Consider the following 20656-nt stretch of genomic DNA (forward strand, 5'->3'; position numbering starts at 1 on the left):
TGTTAAGAATTAAAAAAAAGATTAACTCAAAAGAAGAAAACAACATTGAATTAGATTTTTCCCATGTTCTCTCTTTCTCTCTCTCTCTCTCTCTCATTTCCTGTTGACGCACGAGAAGCCAAAAGATATTTTGGATTATGGACAATAATTTAAACCTGAGTGGAATGGCCTATATGAAAAAGTCTCACTTCTTTGGATCTTTCTTTCACACATACTCCGATATTCTTACTCTGTACTCAAATCTGGCTCTATACAGTGTGTTTCAACATTCCGACACAACACACTTCCAGGTTTTTCTGCAATGAACCCAGTTTTGAATGATCTCAAAACTAAACTGTCCACCTTTTAATACTAAAATAAATCCAAACCAGAGACATAGTCCCAATGGTATTAACATTCTCCAGCTCATACAGTAACAAAGCCAAAATGCTGGAGGTTGTAAAGATCATAGAGACCGATATTTTCCCTTCCATGAATCGGGGGGTGGTTAAATTGACTATAAATTGACTATAAATTGTTTGGTGAAACAAAGATCAAGGTTACCATTACTCACACATTCTCATTAACACACATTGCAATGACGAATCTTTGTCTACCAAGTAATGTCACCCTGTTTCAGTGTCTTACAAATATGCCTTCTGCATTGAAAAATCAAAATCTTAAGTGTATAAATTTTATTTATTTTTTCTCAGTCCATTGTTGTTTCCAAAATACAGGACCATGATCAAATGCAGACGTTGCTTTTTGACATGACTCTTTTCTTTTTGTTGAAGAAGTCAAGCTCAATGATGCATAGCATCATTGCTGAAAATACATTCCTGAATAGAAATGTAATGTTGCTCATACATGTATCTTTCTGAAAGGCTTGCTGGCCTTAGATGCAGTACTTGACAATAAAAATAATAAGAATAATAATTGCTTTGAATTGTGCAGTTCTTTTCACAAAACTAGAATAACTGTTCTTTTAAATAAAACAGAAAGTGCATGATGCACTTTTCTATTATAACCATCAATGTTAACCTGTACAGAGAAAAATAGGCCTTTGTTTTGTCACTGTGCCAACTGCAGTAGAAAGCACGCATTGGAGCTATCTGCTTAGCAAAAAATTTGAGACCGTGTTTGCTGTGTGACCGTAATTTCTGGTGAGCTTCTTCTTTTACGAGGTCTTGAGACATATATCAAACATAGGATATTGTTTTGCCTCATGAATTGAAAAACTGACTGTGTGCACGCTACTTGAGCTAATTGCAGAAATTCAGGTGGCTAGTCAAAATGCATTCTCCGTTCACATGATTACAAGATGGGAGACCACAACAAAGATGTCAGTGACTACAACTTAAGGGTCGATAAAGTATATGGTCGAGACATGACCAGATCATACCTGCTTAACATCATTTTGTCTGTGTCTTCAGTTTCAGTAACAATTTACTCATCGAATAAATTATGTGCAAGGAGCGGCCCCAATGGCAAGAGGTCAGGATCACAGGCTGTGCAGAGAAATGCTGGTACACTGGCAGCTGCGCCCGGTCAAGTGACAGATTGCCTCAGCCACGTGGCAAAGCCAAATTAAACAAAAAGTCTGAATGGTCTTTGAACTAAACACGCTGTTCTGTCATTGGTTAAATCCACATCACTGTTTATGGACCTAAACTTGTCGGCCTGCGGTATCATCTCTGGTCAGTCTTTGGCCTTTTTTCAGTGTGTGTATATGTTTTGGCAAAATGGTTAGTTGTGTTCCACTTGTTCTGGACCGGGCATGCGGATGCAATGTTTTCCGAAAAAATCCAAAAAGACAATTGTGCGAGAGCCTATGTTGCTCAAATAATAATTAAAGAAAATGACCAAAATATAGCATGATTACTTTAAACAGATGAACAACTTATTTTATTTAAAAAATCATATATTTTGTTAAAACAAGAGTGTGATGGCAAAAGCTTCATCGTGGGGAATGGACCTGAGGCTCCTTTTCCTTGATCAATTGCAAAGCGATGCTCAGGATGCGAGTTGCATTCAAGGTGATGATGATCAACGTGTCCTGCAATTTACATTAGTTATCACCGCTAGTTACGCTCTTTGTTGATGCCTAAACTGAGTAAGGACTGGATGCCACTCCAAACTCAATCTCTGAAAACGTTCATTTATTAGCACTTTTACTGATTTAAATGTGATGCATACTTGAATTGTTGTTCTTGTATTTATTTTAATTCTTCACACTTTACTGCATTCCTTAAAAGTTGGTTGTATTAACAATTATTTCAGATATTATTTAATATATATTTTATTGATTGTATGGTGTTCTCGATATACAATATGTGTTTTATAAATAAAGAGTAAAAAGATAACTGCCATTAATTTCAAATAATGTTAATTAATATTACATACATATATCTGGATAAAAAAATGTTACCTACATGGCACAGATAAAACTGCATCTGTGTTTAAGGCAAATATAATTTACCTTGTTTCCAGAGGCACATTGCTACCCAGCACCCAGCTGTCTTGCAGCGGGACGCTCTCTGGGGGTGTGGTCTGCAGCTCGGCAGGTGATTGGCCGGCCACAGGGGCCGGGCTTCCAGTGGGAGGAGTTAGTTGCCGGGTAGAATTCAGCAATTGACCAGGGTGTTGTGCAGAGCCCAGTGATTGGTTGAGAGCTGTTATTGAGGGCTGCTGACGATATGGGGGTGCCACAGGAGGCAGAGTAGAGCTGTGATGAATGGAGGGTTGCTCTGTAAACATTATAGAGAAAGTATGACTTTTAATATGCAGTCAAATGTCGTCATAAATCTTCTCTTTATTTAAAACAAAATAGAAACTGGCATTCACAATTCAGTGCAAAAAATACTGAGTCACTGAAGACATTTAGCAACATTTTTCATTTATTTTACTTAGATTACATACATTTAAATATTTTTACATAAGAACTGCAAATGTAAATATATTACCAGGAGCAAATCAGTGTTTGGGTCCCATGAAAAAAAAATGGCTGTAAAACTTGCCGTTGGGCCCAAACCTTGTACCTTCAAATCAGTCACTTTTCAAAACCCCAAAAATTGCATGTTTGTTTAACTATTAACATTGAATCCTCAAAGAGAGTAAGGCCTTTTTCAGGCCTTTAGTCAGGTAAATAATTTTTAAGAATAACACCCACGCATGTGTAATGACCAATAGTATAGATTTATAGAATATAGAATAATACAGATAAAATTTCTAGAGATGTCTTGTGGAGACAGTATGATCATTGTTATTATTTGTCTACGTTAGCAACAAAAGCTGGTAAAGATAATATGTATGTGCGTTGTACGTAAAAATATCCCTGATTCAAAACTGTCTTTGCTCTTTATTGCTTGGCATTGCCACCAAAATTATGCCCTAGGGAAGGATTACAGAAATGTAATAAATGCATCAGTAAATCAAATAAATGTTTCAATGTTACGGCCCTGCATTATGTGTGCTATGTGAGGATGTAGTGTCCTTTTTAAGCAGGACTAGCGGAGACCAAGATGGCGGCAAGCGATTGGCCACGGAGAAGGTCCCAGCAGAAAGTGGTGCGGCCATCCGATTGGTTGGGCCAATACAACCGCCGATTTAAAAAGCCACCAGAAGATGACAGCAAGGGCGGTGACCTGGCAGCAGAAGCGGTTCCTCTCGGCCTCCAAATTAATTTGTGTAATCGTTATCCTTAATGCCACCTTTGTGCAGATAGTTGTTTGGTTTGTATTAGTTAGGGTTAGCCATTAGTTGCATGCCATTTGCTGCCTTTTGTTTTTGAAACCAACTGGTGATTTCTTTAGTTCTGTTGAGAAAACCTTTTTGTGTAAATACGTTGTTCTTGCCTTTGGCTTCTTTCCATTGTGAAAATACAAGTCTTGATAGCTTCCTTTGTATTGTTATTTTATTGCACTTGGAGACCGACAGGTGTCCCTTCCTTATGTGGCGCATCTTCCCTAGACGGGTGCGTAACATTATTGGGGGCTTGTCAGAGAAGTTTACTCCGTCATTTTTTAGTAAGTACACTTTTGTTTCCTCATTAAGGGTGGTTGGCGGATTTGAGGGCTATGTTCAACTTGGATGAGTTCGCGCTGCACCCCATCCTGGACAAGTGCACCAAGGCCGACCTCTTGTTGATTGCTAATTTCTTTGACAAGGCGGAGATTAAGCATTGTGTCGCTAAGAGGCTGGTGGAAGCGGGAAAAGTAGTCCAGACGCTAGCTGCCTCTGAGGATGGACGCTTGGGCGTGGCAGCCTCCGCTGCCACGTCAGAGCAGCCCCTCACCGGGGAGGCAGATGTGGGAGGGCCGCCGCCGCAGTTGAGCGCTCAGGCTGGCGTAAAGTCTGAGGAGCTGCGGCTCACTCTACAGCTAAAGGAGGCGGAGCTCCAAACCAAGTACCACGAGTTGGAGTTGATGCACCTCCGGATCCGAGCTTTGGAGCTCAAGAGGTCCCCGCGAGCACTCCTTCAAGCCCAAGCCATTCCACCTCCGTGTCAGACCAATTTGACATGAGCAAGCACATTGTTTTGGAGCCCACCTTCCGGGAATCGGAGGTGGAATCAAATTTCAGCGCATTCAAACGCATAGCGGCAACACTCCGGTGGCCTACGGAGGTGTGGAGTTTGTTGCTGCAGGGCAAATTGGTTGGGAGAGCGCAGGAGTTGCGCTTGAGCTTGTCCCTCGAGCAGTCTGGAGTACGATGTCGTGAAAGCCACTGCTTTACGGGCTTATGAGTTGGTGCCGGAGGCCTACCACTAAAAATGTTGTTGTCTGTGCAAATCTGCCAACCAGACTCATGTGGAGTTTGTGCGTGAGAAGTCGCTGGTTTTTGATAAATGGTGTTCTGCTAGTAAGGTTTCAAATTCCACTCAGCTTCGTGAATTATTCCTGCTAGAAGAAAACGGGTCTTCGACAGTACGTGGTCCTCTACGTTAGCTCCGAGAGACATGCCTAACAGACTCGGCCGTTCTGACGCAAAATGTGTCTGTACAGTCTTTTAGGAAGTGTTTGTATAATGTATGTGGTTTGGGGCGTGGAGCCTTGGCTTCTTTCAAAAGAAACTGTCTATGCAGACTACTTTCAACATAGAGATTATGCACAAAAGGGGAAAAAGTAATGTTCTGGCTGACGCCCTTTTGTGGGCTGAGTAGTTTTTTAGTGCATGTTTATTCTTTGGGTAGGGAGGTGTTACGGCCCTGCATCATGTGTGCTATGTGAGGATGTAGTGTCCCTTTAAGCAGGACTAGCGGAGACCAAGGTGGCGGCAAGCGATTGGCCACGGAGGAGGTCCCAACAGAAAGAGGTGCGGCCTTCCAATTGGCTGGGCCAATACAACTGCAGATTCAAAAAGCCACCAGAAGATGACAGCAAGGGCGGTGATCTGGCAGCAGCAGCAGTTCCTCTCGGCCTCCAAATTAATTTGGGTGATCGTTATCCTTAGTGCCACCTTCGTGTAGATAGTTGTTTGGTTTGTATTAGTTAGGGTTAGCCATTAGTTGTGTGCCATTTGCTGCCTTTTTGTGTAATTACGTTGTTCTTGCCTTTGCCTCTTTTCATTGTGAAATTAAATTACAAAGTCTTGATAGCTTCCTTTGTATTTTTATGTTATTGCACTTGGAGACCAAGAGGTGTCCCTTCCTTATGTGGCGCACCTTGCCCTAGACGTAATAGTCACTAATTTAAAATTGATTGTTGTGTGCTTCCTGCTACGTGCTGTTGTGTGTAATTTCACTGATTATGTCTAACAATGTCCGAGTATTCTAACTAACCAAACTGAGCCACTGAATCTGCAATGGGGGTATATGTTTTGCTCATTATAAGTAATTTGAGACAGACATGAGGCACAATTTATAGTAGGCTTAAAATTGGTTTCAACTTTTCAAGGCTGCATGTTTTTCTGCACATTTGTCTTTCCAGGGTGTTTGATGGAAATGAATGTCAATGCTGGTAGAGTATATAATTTCCATAAAGAGCATCATGTCCCCATTTTTCACCCTGTTGTTATTTATTTCTCATTGAAAAAAGCAAAGAATAATAGAGGGCATGTGGAAGCAAATGCCCATGGCCGCAATGCATGCACGCATGCACGCACACGCGCACACACACACACACACACACACACACGCACACACACACACACACACACACACACACACGCAATCCGCAAGGCAGGATTCTAACTTCAACAATGGAGAATACAATCACGCACAGTTGGTGAGTATTTGGAATGTCTCATTGTATTTGCAGTGAATGAAGCATTCGGCTGAAGTTGCTATCTCTGGAGCCACAATCAAACTATACACACTTTAAGCTCTATACAAGACACAGGTCATTGATTTAGCATTTCAAATGTATAAACTACTCCTAGTGTCTTGATTTCAGAGCGTAATACTAATGATTTCTGTATACTTTAAAAGTGTCTATTTTCAGTGTTGAACTCCTTTGTCTCTGCGGCAGAGAAAATGACTTTGGACAATCATGTCCATCCTTGACAACACCCTACACTCCACCCTGATCAGGCAAATTGTATGTCTGACACTTGGCCACTTTCAGTGACTCTCTCAAAAACTCTTTTGTCCCCCTGGCCATTTGTCTTTACAACTCATCTGGCCAGAAGGACGAGGTCGTCATTACAGAAACTTTGAATGACTGACGCGTTCTGATTGTCTGATCTGTCCATCTATTTGAGGTGTAACAAAAACAATTTGAATCAAACAATGAGCTGCAATTTCAGAACACAAACTAATGAATCAGTCTCAATATGGCTTGAACCAGTCAAAAATTATCATAATTCATATTGTAAAATGATTGCCTACTTTTAACAAGAAACATCCCATTATGCCCTGTAAAACTGAGGCGTATCCCATTGAATCAAATTGTAATCCCATTGAATGAAACCAAATCGAATTGTCCCACTTTAAAATGCATCGTCCTGGAATTGTATCAGAGCCCACATATCCTTCCTCTGCTAGGAACCATTCCAATACAACTTCCACTAAAGTTAAGGACAATGTAATAAAACAGCAATCAGTGGAGCTAAATATTTATTTCTCTGGTGTGTGGTGGAAACATTGAACAGTTTGAACTACAAAATTATGAAACAAAAATATTACTATTTACCCGATTGCAATGGTCACTAGTCTTCTAATCTTAATGCAACTACACATACTTGACAAGAATCAAAAAGCCTATACACATACCACATGTAAAGAATCAAAAACTAAAGCAGACAAAATTATAATACATTTTTATTATGCTGATAAAACAAATAAGGGCCTAAACATGCATGCACACTTTTCACTATTAAATTCTATGCAGCATTTGAAGTGTATCCTGGTAACTGGCCAAGCCCACAGTGAAGAGGGAAATGATAAGGACTAGGTAAACACATGGTATACAGTACAGACAAAATGTAAGCTTATTCCAAATCAGTCACATTCTCACAGTAAAAAATACATTTTAGTGGGAAATATGCCTGTGAAATGAATGCTGACAATAATGAGGAACGTGTGTTTAGTGCTGCTGTAAGCAGACATGATAAACCCTTCTCAATAACAAATGTAATATATGTTTTTAAATAAAATGTCTATAGGCTATTTCTTGAATGTTCTAATTCAAACATGTTCATTTAAGGGGCAATCACTAACAGGGGCTCTATAAAGTACAATATTGAATTAGCGCCATTGATGGCGAGAGAGACCCAAAATGTCTTCAAATCCCTGACAGCACCCCTGCATGCAGTGAACATGTAAATTCCACACAGAAAACCACTTGCGAGAGAACATTAATGGGCATTAAGTCAACATTGATTTTCAACGAATACCCTCTTTCTTAAAAAAAAGAAAGAAAGAAAAACAATAAGAAAAAACATGTCTTAAGGTGTAAATAATTATTTTGTGGTTACAGTTTTACAGTCTTTCATGAAAGGCACATCCATAATTTTAAGCCATGAAGCAAGCAGTTGTGGGGCACGTGATTGAGAGCTGCCCCGTGACTTTATTTAAGAATGCCATTAAACTGCTACTGCTAAAGAAGTGCAGTCATTTTTCTGGTAGAATTGTATAACCATTGGTTAAAAGTGGTGCTTGTCTCATGTGACACGTTCACTTGTTAAAGTATATGTTACCTCTGAGCTTCTCTAGATATTACAAGACCTTTAAATTAAAGATTTCCCACCCACAATGTGGATGAAATGTGTGAGCAACTGAGCACCTCAGATCTGATGCCTTACCATTACTGATGCCTGGATGGCTGACAACCTCCAATAAAGGACTTGGACACATATAAAACCTCAGCAATTTTACAAATTAATGATGATTTTAAAAAGAACTGTATCCATCCATCCATTCATCCAAGTTCTATACCATCGATATCATGCCATCAAAGTTCTATACCGCTTATACTGTTCAGTGTAGCAGGTGAACTTATCCTAGCTGACTGACTTTGAGCAAGCGTATAATAGGGTAGAATGAAAATCTCTGGACTATCAAAACAATATTTTGCTTAGTATCAGGAAGTTTAATCTCATCAGCAGGTAATTAATCCTCCAACAAGATAAAATAACAAAACATCACACTTCTGAAGAGCATAGAATTACATCATGTTGAATATCTGTGGAAGTTTGCTGAAATTTGCAATCGGAAGAAGGCACCATTCAAACCTGAAACATCTGAAGCAGTTCAATTTTAAATATTTAATTAGTAAATAGACTGAGCTAAATGATCTGTAAAGAATGGAGAACCAGCACAACAGGAGATTGTCACACAAGACATTCAGACATCTACGACTGTGGAATGCTGGCATGGGGAGGCATTACGCCAGCCTCATTTGACCGAGTGTAAACATGTAAAGCAGCGTAACGATGCAATCTTCTTAATAGCACTTTTGTGGAAGCTCCCCTAATGGTGTATTTTTTTTTCTTCTCAACCAAATAGCTTTTTTTAGAGGTTTTATATGAATCACTACACATTTTATCTCAGTTTATCAAATCTATAAATGCATGTCACAGAACAAGTGTCATGGTCAGAACGAGACAAAGAATAAAGAATATCAAATTAACAGGATAATGTCATTTCTTTGAATTTGCTGAAAAGTTGACGCTGAACTGAAATGCTGTGGAATTAATTAAATTGTTGAAATGTAGAATGTTTTGAGTTGGAATGGTTTTAACAAGTTAAGAAATGTAATGTAGTGTAATGAGGTAACTATAAAATATTAGATATCTCTTTATTTGGGGATTTTATTGCTGTATCATGATAAATATTACAGTTACCCACATATCCATTTATGTGTGGCGAGGTGACACAAATTAATTTTGGCCACAACTAATAGATTTTGTTAAATGTTAATTTGTCACGATGTATTAACTTTCTTTGTTATGCAAAGATGCTTCTACTGTGTGTCTGCTAATCGATACAACCAATTTCCTTTCTGGTACGATACTACGAATATAGTGCGTACCTCAATTGACTGAGGCAATAAAAAATTAAGTTTGAGAGTTGATCTTGGAACAATGGATTTTTACCCGGGATGGGAACCACCGCCGGTGGGGTAACTTTTGGAAAATCCTCCGTGTCCTGGAGGTCTTTGGCAGCCGTATCTCCCCAGCTCTACGTCCTACCGGGGACATACGGGCATCCGCAGATTTGTCTCGTTGAGGCCTTTCCAACGGTGTATGGCCTATCACGTACCGACTTTGCCCATCACATTCGTGACCTGGAGATAGAGGCCCGACAGTTTCCAAATTTCATGCCATGGAACGTTCAAGCGTGCGTCCGCCACCGCCCCATGGCTAGCCCCGAGATTACACCGCATGTGTGTGCATTGCGAATCGATTGGCTGTCAATGAGTAAAATGCATTCTTGGGAAGATCTCCAGTAGCTGATGACGTCACGCTAAAGCAACTCCAATCAATCGCATGTGCACAACATTGAGTGCCGTACACCCAAAACAAGACGTAACGTGACACTGTGTTTACTGAAGTAAATATGATCCCACGTGGTGTCGCGTCGGGGATCACCATACATGGATTTACATGTAAGTCCGTGCCTTTTCATCTCATATCGCCAGAGTAGTGAGACAGGAGAAGGTAACTAGAAATGTTTTTGGGAAATAAGGTGATGTATTGTAGAGTTCGAGACATCTACTAAAACTGACGTCACGTCATTGCTTCGCGGAATAAATAACCGTCTGTCAGGGTCCCACAAATGCCAACTTATTGCTTAATGTTTCAAATGGAATTAAATTAAAGACAAATATAAATTTGACAATGTTACTTTGCGTTTGTATTGCAGACGCATCACATACATATCCGATTCATAAAGAAGAAGAAGACCAGAAATTGGAATTGTAGCCTATTGTTCATATGCATGGGGCATTATTGCATTATACCACACGCTATATAGTTAAAGTTAATTTTACCTTAATATCTTGTATTTGCAGTGTATTCAATTTCAAATAGGTTGAAAATGACTTTCCAATCATTGTATTCTGTTTTATTCACATTTTACACAACATCCCAACTTCACTTGAATTGGGTTTGTATTATTCACTCAGCCAATACATCTATTGTTTCCTAAAAATAGCATCCTGTTTTTGCCTTTACCTTTTACTTTACACACGCACGCAAGCATGCGCGCACGCGCACACACACACACACACACACACACACACACACACACACACACACACACACACACACACACACACACACCTGTAATAATGCAACTTCTAATAATGTATGTTTGGGGGGCTTTCACATTTAATTAATCACTGAGGAAATCCTTGACGAATGACATACTGTACTCTCACACAATACTTTGGAGTTAAGCTATCAATAACAGTTTACTTTATTCACTGTGTCAACTAACCAGATTAATAGCAAAGCATCTATGTAGTCCTCTATATAATATATCATTGTCTACTTAATCATTTTAAGTATTGTGGAATTCCATGAAAATTTGCTTTAGTTTCTACTGTCTCCAGTATCTAATAATAAAAAGTACATAGGGTTGTGATTCAATATTGTTTGCATTTGAAATAAAACATATTTAGCATGCATTTGTGATTTATTTTGTCATTTACATTACTTTTAGTAATATTGCGTTCAAACCAATAATCCTGATCATTTTAGTCATAGTTGTGCATTTGAAATGTCATATCACTAGTGTCCACATAATGTTGGTGTATTCTCTTCAGTGCAGAACTGTCTTCCTCCACTTGTCTGTAATGCTAACTTTTGACATGAATGGAATTTCATCTTTCTTTACTCTGTCTTCATACCTCTATTTTCCCATCCCCTCTCTGACACCCCTGACATCCTCTCCTCTCTTTCTGACCTCCTCTATTATTTTCCAGTCCTTTTCTACATGTACTCCTATAGTGTAAGGCAGGCTGTATCACTTTCAGGGGCTCTAATCAGTGTTCCACATTTTTCTCTGCTTATTGAAGCACCAGTGCACTGACCTCGCATACACCCCTCCCTTCCCACTCCGTCTCTCACTGTCTCACTTGTTCTCTTTTTCATTTTCTCCTGTCAAGTCATCTTCTACCCCAACCCCCAGCCTTTTTCTCTCTCTCACTCTGACCAAGTGGTTAGTATGGAAGATCACATTCCTCCAAGTCAGTGGATCTTCCTTGGCCTCAGCTAGTTTTGTCATATATCTGTTTTGTCCAATTTCGGTCATCACTTCAATAGGTACTTTTCTCCTGGAATGTTAGGTGCCTTACTGAGTTGAATAATTTCAAGTCATCACATTGCTTTTCTTTATTTCTCCAAGAGCAGAAATTCTCACCCTAAATCTATGTACTGCACAAAACTGGCAGCAGGGTAGTCAGTCCTCCGTAGGATATGAACTTCAAGCCTGTATTTCACTGCGTGGCGAATGCTTGCGAGGGTGTGCACAAGTTGTGGGTGTTGTTTTTTCGTCAGGGTTCGTTGAAGGTTGCCAAAAGTTGCAAAAATGTATGCCAGACATAGTTTTTCTTGGCAAAACAAAATTATTTACATTTATATTTGTGTTTGCTACAATTTGTTTAAATTACCTCCAATTTCCCATAAATTCCAATAATTTCCATTAATTCTCGTAATTCCCACAGAAACGTTCCAATTCTGAATATTTCCAAAATTCCACATCTTAACTTCCCATGAGAGGTTTCCGGAAATTTACCGGAAATTTCATGCTCGTCCCTGCGGACATGTAGTGTTGTGTGAGCGAGCGTACCACACAATTGGAGACTGGAAGGAAAAAAATAACAAGCAGAGGCCGGCTTTGAGCACAGCTCTAACTCCAATTAAGACTCCAAGAAAACTGAAAAAAATAAATAAATGAAGATTTTATTCGAGTGCATGTACACAAGCTTGACACAGAGGCTGCAGTTACGCTTTAGGCCAGAGGTGGAAGTTGTGAGTAAAAAAGTGATAAACTCCACAACGCACCCTTAAGGAAAGAGCTTTTTTTTTTTTTATTATTCCAGATGGATGTACATTAAATATTTATGACTGTATAGCGTAGTCTCCAAAATCAGAAAATCAGCAGTCCATATTTTAAAACATCATGCAACAGCGTCTTTAGCAATTAGTAACTGTCTATATGTGAGTCATTGTGTATAGAATATCACACAAAGCTGTTCTCCACTAAGCTTATGCCTGTTTGTGTGCCCTGCTGTCTCTCTCTAGTCTGCTACAACCTTACTTTAGAGCAATCAGACACGATTTGGTGTGTTTGCTGCCTTCCACTTGCCAGGGGTTCATTAGTTTGATCAATGATAGACCCTTCTTTCATTTTCTTCCGAGCAACTTTCCAAATATTCCTCTCAGTTTGAACTGACGCTATACTGTACTGTCAATATGTAAAATTGATTCATTCTCATGTCTGGAAGGATCCTCTCTTTGTCTCTGAATCTTTTAATCCCATCACCCTCATTGATTAGGAGTGGCGTTGAAAAGAAATGTTTATTTCCCCTTCTCACTCTGAAATGCTCCATCCTCTCCTTCATTCAATTGCTCATTGATTAGTTCTGGTGTTGAGGAGAATTGTCTACCTGGTCCTGTATTAAAAAGCACTAAGTGTTATTTGTTGTCTCTCTATGCCTTGGTTTGACCTCCCTTTTACTTTTAGTATAGACAACGTCAATAAGCCTTGGCGTCATCCAACCATTTGCAAAGAATCTCGTCTTTTTTTCTGTTGCTTATTCTGCACTGAGCTGATGGCCTTGGCGTCACTGAGGCTTCAAAAGGCAGGGCTATGGAAGTTTTTTGCTATCTTTTCAAACTCAAACATAACAAATGGGTTGGTTTAAATAGCAGCAAACCTCTTTTAATGTTATTCATAAAGGCAATCTATAATAACTTCAAAAATGTGCATTTTCATAGATCAGATTAGAAAAACGAGGTTTCTGAATGGGCCTAGCAGTCTATGAAATGAAAATCCAATGTAAAATGATGGAACTTTCATTTTGGAATCACTGCTCTTATTCTGATATGCATGTGTGTGTGACTTGCCTTTTTAGTGTAAGCAACGATGTTGCTATATTTAGCTTTTTTTTTTTTTACACTCAAGTGCCTACCTATTTCAAAAACTCTTCCATTTGAGTGTATTTGTAACCCATGGAAAATTGCTTGTGTTGGCAAATGTATGACAATGTCTGATTAGCGTTGTTCCTTCTTCAAAATATGACATCACTTTTTCCCATCTTGAATATTTCATGCTTTGGATGACAAAATTATTATGTGTTGCTGTCTTTATTGATCTTTCTAAGGCCTAAGAAACAGTTCACAAGCAATACTTCTATAGCAGCTGTACAAACTGACTTAGATAATAAATTCTGTAAATGGATTGAGAATTATTTACCTGGCAGAACTCAAGCTGTAGTAGCTGATGGTGACAGATCAAATTATCTGAATTACTGGGATGCCACAAGGCCCTTTCTTTCGACCACTGTTGTTTTCCATATATTAATGATTTTGATGTACAGTAATTTCTGGACAATAAGGCGCACCTGACTATAAGCTGTGCTAGCTAAATTTGGGGAATACTCGAGTTTGTTACACATATAAGCCGCACCCGACTGTTAGCCGCAGGTGTTTTAATGTTACCGCACCGGGTTCCCGCTATTTTCTTTTCCATAATGAGGGCACAAATTGTCTCACTCTTGTTCTGTCTCTCCTACTGTTTTTGGGCTCACTTGGTTTGTTTTGTTCTGCCTGACGCTCTTGCACATCCTTTATAGCGCACCCCATTGTGATCTGATAGATAAGCCGTACCTTTGTATTAACCGCAGGGTCGAATGCAAGTGAAAAAAGTAGCGGCTTGTAGTCCAGAAATTACTGTATATTAAATTATACTGATGGGATGTGACAACTAGACACGCCGGAACGCCCAAAATTGTTGAGGCAATTATGTGACCGTTAATTTTCCTTAGTGTAGATGAGCCAGCATGACCTTCAACAACTACAATTATATACAATTCTTTGTCTTATGTCCTTCATACAAAACGACATACTGCAGAAACGACAAGCCTCTATATCTATTCTTGTTCTTTGTTGTTCTCCATAGATCCTTGGCCACCATCCTATGTAAACAAACTCAAAAAGACACATCTCTATTCGACAGAATGACATTTAAAGGTGCCTCTTTATAATAGACTGACAGAATATGCGACCTAACTGAGGACTGGAGGAAGGCAAAGAAGAATATTAGTGAAAAATGTTTTTAATAAAACAGAAAAGAAAAAGAAAACAGTAAAAAAAAGTGCAAATGGTGAGAGAGATATTTTAGATGTTTGGCTGAGCAGTGGAGGGTGAAGTAAAGCTGGGATAACTTTGTGGAAAAAAAGACCACACACATCTGCAAAGACACACGCACACGAACATGCAATGCGTTCAGTAATTTAGACCTATTTCAGAGCTGTTTCTGATTATGTTTAGATGGCAATGTAAACATACGCAGACGTCGTTCTGTCTGTTTCCATCACTCCATGTAGCTGTCAGCAGCACTTTTATTTTCTCACTCTGCTTCAACCCAAATCTGCTCCCGCTTTATTTTTTCCTTTCATGCGGGCCCCATTCATGCTCCACTCTGGCTTCACTTGTGGTAGTTGTTCCTCTCTTCAAACCAGCAGGGTCTGTTTCTCATCTATATATGCAATGACGGTTGCAGGGTCATTGGCTACCCGAAAATGACCTGATGATAACCAAAACGGATCTTTGATTCAAAATGTTGCATGTGACATATATGTCATATACTGAGTATGTTGTGAATTTGTTCACATTAATTTGAAGTGTATGATTTTTTATTTAGTGTTGCTAATGAAAAGAGTCTCTCTCTATCACTCTCTCATGCTCTATGTCTCTCTCTCTCTCATTCTCTCTCGCTCATGCTCTCTCTCTCTCTCTCAAGCTCTCTCTCTCATGTTCTCTCTCTCTCTCTCTCTGCAGATCATTTGTGTTTGGGTTTGTTATCTGAGATTTTCTGTCTACTGTTTGTGCCTGTCTGCTCGTCTTTGTTTGTACCTGGCCTCTTCATTTCTGTTCCCTTTGAATCTCTCCAGTCAGTTGCCTCACTCTGTTTGTATTTACTGTACTTCCCAATTGCTGTTAACTCTATCTCTGAACATTGGCCTTTGTTGGGTGTCCTCTCAACTGTCTTCCGTATTTCCACTATGTGTCTGAACTGACCATTAGGCCAGTTCATCAAGGGGGAAATATACATTTTTGTCAAAAGCTCAAGTTTAGTTGAGTGGCCTTTAAGGCCACTCAAAGAAGGGGGGATTGTTAGATTCGGCCTTTTAATGAGTAGTTAGGTGATTTGAGCGCGGCCGTTGTGTCGCTGTGACCTGTCCTGGCTTGGCGCCTTTTAATCTGTATGCACTCTGGCACACTTATCCAGTTGAAGGTCACACATTTTTACATGGGCCTGTGGGTGGACGGCCAAGACAGTAGAAGAGTAGAGCCCATTTTGAATAGATCAGACCTTCTTCCACATTTCAGCAAATAAGGCGTCACAGCTGTGCACTCGATCTTTCAGGCATCCACTAAATAAATTGAGAATATGCAGTCTCCTTTATGTTATTATTAGTATAGCGAGCATTCAAGATAAAAGATGAATGATGAATTTTCCCATTTGAACTTTACATGTCAAAGATTACATTTGTAAATTCAGATTTTTATTTATTTATTTTTACAACCTGCTCCCACGTATGGTACCTTTCTTTGCCATTTTCATCCATCCATCCATTTTCTTAACCGCTTGTCCTCACAATGGTCGCCTATCCCAGCTGGCTTCGGACAGTAGGCAGGGTACACCCTAAACTGGTTGTCTTTGCCATTTTATGAAAATAAATCTTTCTTCTTTTTTTTTTTTACATCACCTTGCAGTCCTGCTTTGCCTAATTAGCTACCCCCACTTTTGCCTACACTCAACAACAAAAAAACAAAATGACAGTGGCAGTAAATAGTTAAACTAGGCAACAGAATTCTAATAAATCTGGGATGCTTAATTTCAGTCCATGAATGCAAGAAAGAAGGATCCTCTGTAATTGACATACAAATGATTATAGTTAATTACCATGGTTCACAGGTAAGTACAATCGTGTAGTGTAATCCACTCGCTCCGATTCCTCTTCCACTGGCTCAGTTGTGTCACTTAAACCTGGGCTGCCATCGAGACTGGCTGAATGGGGATGTGTTTGGTCAAAGACAGATGATGAACAGGAGGGAGAGGGCATGGGGAAGCCTAAAAAGAAAAGGCCAAAATGAAAATGAGGAATTTAATACATAAACACATGAGTTGCAATAACAAAAACGATGATGATGATGATGATGATGATGATGGTGATGATGGTGATGGTGATGATGACGGTGAATGGTGATGGTGTTATTGTAAAGTAAGCAATTGAACAGTTGGAGGTGTTTTAATTACAGATTAATTATTGTGCTGGAATCAAGCCACTTTTCAACAATAATGCCTCTCATTGTGTCTACACACCATTCTACTATCTTGTCAATCTTACAGTGTGAATGTTCAATTCAAAATTGTGAGGGTAATGTGCTTCACTGTGTTTGCGGCCCTTTAAGGAGAGCAAGCATGTGAGTGAGTATGGGAGGTACAGGAGTTGGTGTTGCAAACTTAGAATACATTTACAAGTTTTCTCACGGTCTATCATTTTATCTGTGGCAGGCCGTGGGGGAAGCGGCTGCTGAATCCCGAAGGCTAAAAAGCGCGAATTCTGACACCCTAAATGTATATATATTAACGCTCAATTAACGACCGCCCCTTATTTGGAAAGTCTCTACTGAAGGGAATTCCAGTCGCGACACAGCAGAAACGTCCATGTCAAAATTACCCAATAGAAATGCACTGTACTGCACTGGTGCTACAATACACAATGTTTATGGGGCAGAATGTTCGAGTGTAGTAGCTATTCGGACTGTGTAGCACTACCGCCAGTTCTCTGCTTTGAAAGAACGCACTCGGTTAGCCGTTAGCAGTGAGCTAGGTTGCTAAAGCTCTCCAAGAGGTGTCCATGGGCACTCACAAACTCCTGTGAGAGCCGAATGGACGCTGTCTTGTCAATTGTAGCGTATTTCCACTGGAGCCCAGCACCGCACCGCACTGCTCAGCTCGCTGCCGGGTCAGCTCAGCCCAACACACTCACGCACTGTTTCCACCTCCAATGTGCATCTGGGACAATGTGCAGAAGTAGCGCATAACCGGCTGCGACACAATAGTAGAGCGCGGGAAACACATAACCAAAACACGGAAGCCATGGAGGACGACGTTTCCCGTTATCGGTTGCTCATTCAGTTTTTTTGTAGTGCTTCAGATGTGGCGCTTCAGAGTTCGCAACGCAAGGAGGATCACCACCGCGAAGAAAAGGACGATGTTTTATCGTCGGAAAGCCCTCGAGGCTATACACGCTGATAGCAGTGGGAGTTAAGTGTAACACATAGTTGTGCTCTTTGCTTGGTTGCAGCAGAGCACCAGCATCTGTACTCTGTGACTTGCAGTACAGCGGCGTCACTTAATATTAATGCGCATCCGAGAACTTAACAAAATAAAGTGATAAACATTGTGAAAAGGAGTCACTATGACACAATATAGCAGTAATAAATTAAATAATAATGCATATATTTGTGGGGACTGGCGTCAAGTTGTATTTTGCCATTTTAAAAAGTTACTTTATGCTAAAAATTAGATACCTCTTAATATGAAAATAACACGATTATGGTTCCTTTCCAATAAAGTTACGTCTTTTTAAAATGTGCATCCATATTGAACTTAACAAAATAAAAGCATTAAACCATTGTGCAAAGGAGTCACTGTAACACAATTTAGCAGCAATAAATTAAATAACAATGCATGTATTTGTGGGGACTGGGGACAAATTATGCTTAACAGTTTTTAAAATGTGCAAAATTTCACAAGTTACTTCATGTTAGTCAGCTCTTAATATGAAAATGAAAATAACCATTGTCTTACAAACACAATTATGCCATGTAGTGACAGAAAAATAACCAATACTAACCCGCTGGTCACTCCTCTTAACTCACTAGTTTTGCTCAATACACTTTGTTAATAGACACATAGGGCACATAACACACACTTTGGGGTGGGAAGTAGGGTGGAAACACCATATTCGCCCTACAACTCTCCTCCATTTTTAATGCACCCCAAAACTAGGAGGGGCGGGTGTGTCGGAGTGGGGAGCCATCAGTTGGGGCAGACCGCAGTATTAAGCAGTGCTGCGGTCCCTCACCTGTCTGGGGGTTTGGGGACAATTTTGTGAGTTAGAAAACAAGAGGATGGATTCAAACGGTGAAATCCATGATGGTAATGGCAAGAGTACCATAAAACTGGCACACTGACTGGAGGGCATATAAACTGACATTACTGTATGTATATATATATATACTCATTTTGGGTTAGAAATGGGGTCAGACAAGGTGGTATTCTATCTCCAATTCTTTTTAATTTGTATGTTGATGACCTCTCTTATTAGCCTGAACACCTGTAACACTGGGTGTATGATAGGATTTTTTTGGGTGAATCATATTATGTATGCAGATGACCTTCAGTCCTTGCAGTGCTGGTCTCCAGCAGCTTTTTAATGTCTGCTCAGAATACGGCACTGCCCATGACATGAAATTCAATACAGATAAGTGTGGTCATGATCTGCAGAACAAAGGATGACAAAAATCGAATCTTTCCTGCATATAAATTGGCGGGCAATAATTTGAGATGCATGACCAAAGTTAAGTACCTTGGCCATCTTCTCACAGAACAGCTGAAAGATGACCAAGACATTTACAGGCAGTGCCTCTATATGCTCAAGACAGCATGAAGGTAGGTGGCTTTGTTTAGAACACGCTGCACCCCACTCTATACTGCACATTTATGGTCAAATTACACCAAAACAAGCCTGCAAAAACTTCAGGTAGCTTATACTGATGCTTTTAGAATTCTGTTGAGGAGACCACGTTGGTGTAGCGCCAGCGAGATGTTTGTGGTTGCAGGCGTTAACACACTGCAAGCCATGTTGAGAAATGTTATGTATAAATTTATATGACGGCTGAACAAATCAGAGAATCACATAATCATGGCTCTGACTCGCATCGAGTTGAGCACTACACGGTATTTGTACAAGTTTTGGAAGCATTGGTATGTTAGTCTGAGTGTATGAGTATGAGTATAGTATAGTATGAGTTTTTTTAAATTTATTTTTATCTGTGTGTGGAAGTGGTTGCCACTAATTGCACTGTAAATATAAGTTGTGAATGGTTCTTTTATGTGTCCCTTATATCCTTTTCATGTAATGTTTATTTATTTTATTTTATTTTTTACCTGGACCCTTTTTAAGTCTGTAATAAAGTTTTTTCTACTACTACTATTTCTTCTACTAGTATTTTTTCCACTACTACTACTATTTTTCCCACTAGTACTACTTATTCTACTACTCCTTCTACTACTACTACTACTATTTTTCCACTACTACTACTACTTCTTCTACTATTTTTTCCACTACTACTACTACTACTACTTTTTCTATTACTACTACTACTACTACTACTGCTGCTTCTACATCTGCTACTACTTCTTCTACTATTTGTATTCACTGACAAAATGTTTGTTGAATTTTGTTATTTCATTAATTAAAAAATACTACTACTACTACTACTAAGAAATGCTAAATATGTTAGCAACAACATTACTCAGAAATGCTAAATACGTTAGTAACAACGTGTCAGTCGTGGCTCAGGAGGTAGAGCTGGGCTCCAGTGACTTGAAAGGTCAGTTGTTCAAATCCCGCTCTCTCATAGTCATATTGTCTTTGTGTTCTTGTCCAAGAAACACATGTCCTCCAATGCCACTCACACTGGCGTTTCGGATGGTGTGAATATTTGGTGGTGGTCGGAGGGGCCGGAGGCGCACAGTGGCAGCCACGCTTCCGTCAGTTTACCCCAGAGCAGCTGTGGCTACATATGCAGTTTACGGCCACCAGAGTGTGTGTGAGTGCATGAATAATGTATCTATCCATTGTGAAGCACATTTGAGTGTCCTGAAAGTGCTATATAAATCGGATACATTATTATTTATTATAACAATTATGGACATTTTAAATGGTGATACAAATATGTAGCACCATTTATTTATAAAACGTAAACAGTT

General features: G+C 39.6%; 1 protein-coding gene across 9 annotated transcripts in view; it reads right to left on the minus strand.

The window, feature by feature from the left end:
* The window catches only part of tenm3 (teneurin transmembrane protein 3), a 276208-nt gene that overhangs the window by 109056 nt on the left and 146496 nt on the right, over nt 1-20656 (minus strand). For 5 of the 9 annotated variants that reach the window (XM_077571727.1, XM_077571726.1, XM_077571725.1 and 2 more), the window contains 2 exons: nt 16556-16723; nt 2459-2726 (listed from right to left, as the gene is read on the minus strand). In XM_077571727.1, the coding sequence (XP_077427853.1) occupies nt 2459-2726; nt 16556-16723 (436 nt within the window). The remainder of the gene's footprint in view (nt 1-2458; nt 2727-16555; nt 16724-20656) is intronic. The other 4 variants (XM_077571731.1, XM_077571730.1, XM_077571728.1 and 1 more) reach the window with 1 other exon arrangement.

The sequence above is a fragment of the Vanacampus margaritifer genome, chromosome 7 (genome assembly GCF_051991255.1).
Source record: "Vanacampus margaritifer isolate UIUO_Vmar chromosome 7, RoL_Vmar_1.0, whole genome shotgun sequence".
NCBI lineage: Eukaryota > Metazoa > Chordata > Actinopteri > Syngnathiformes > Syngnathidae > Vanacampus > Vanacampus margaritifer.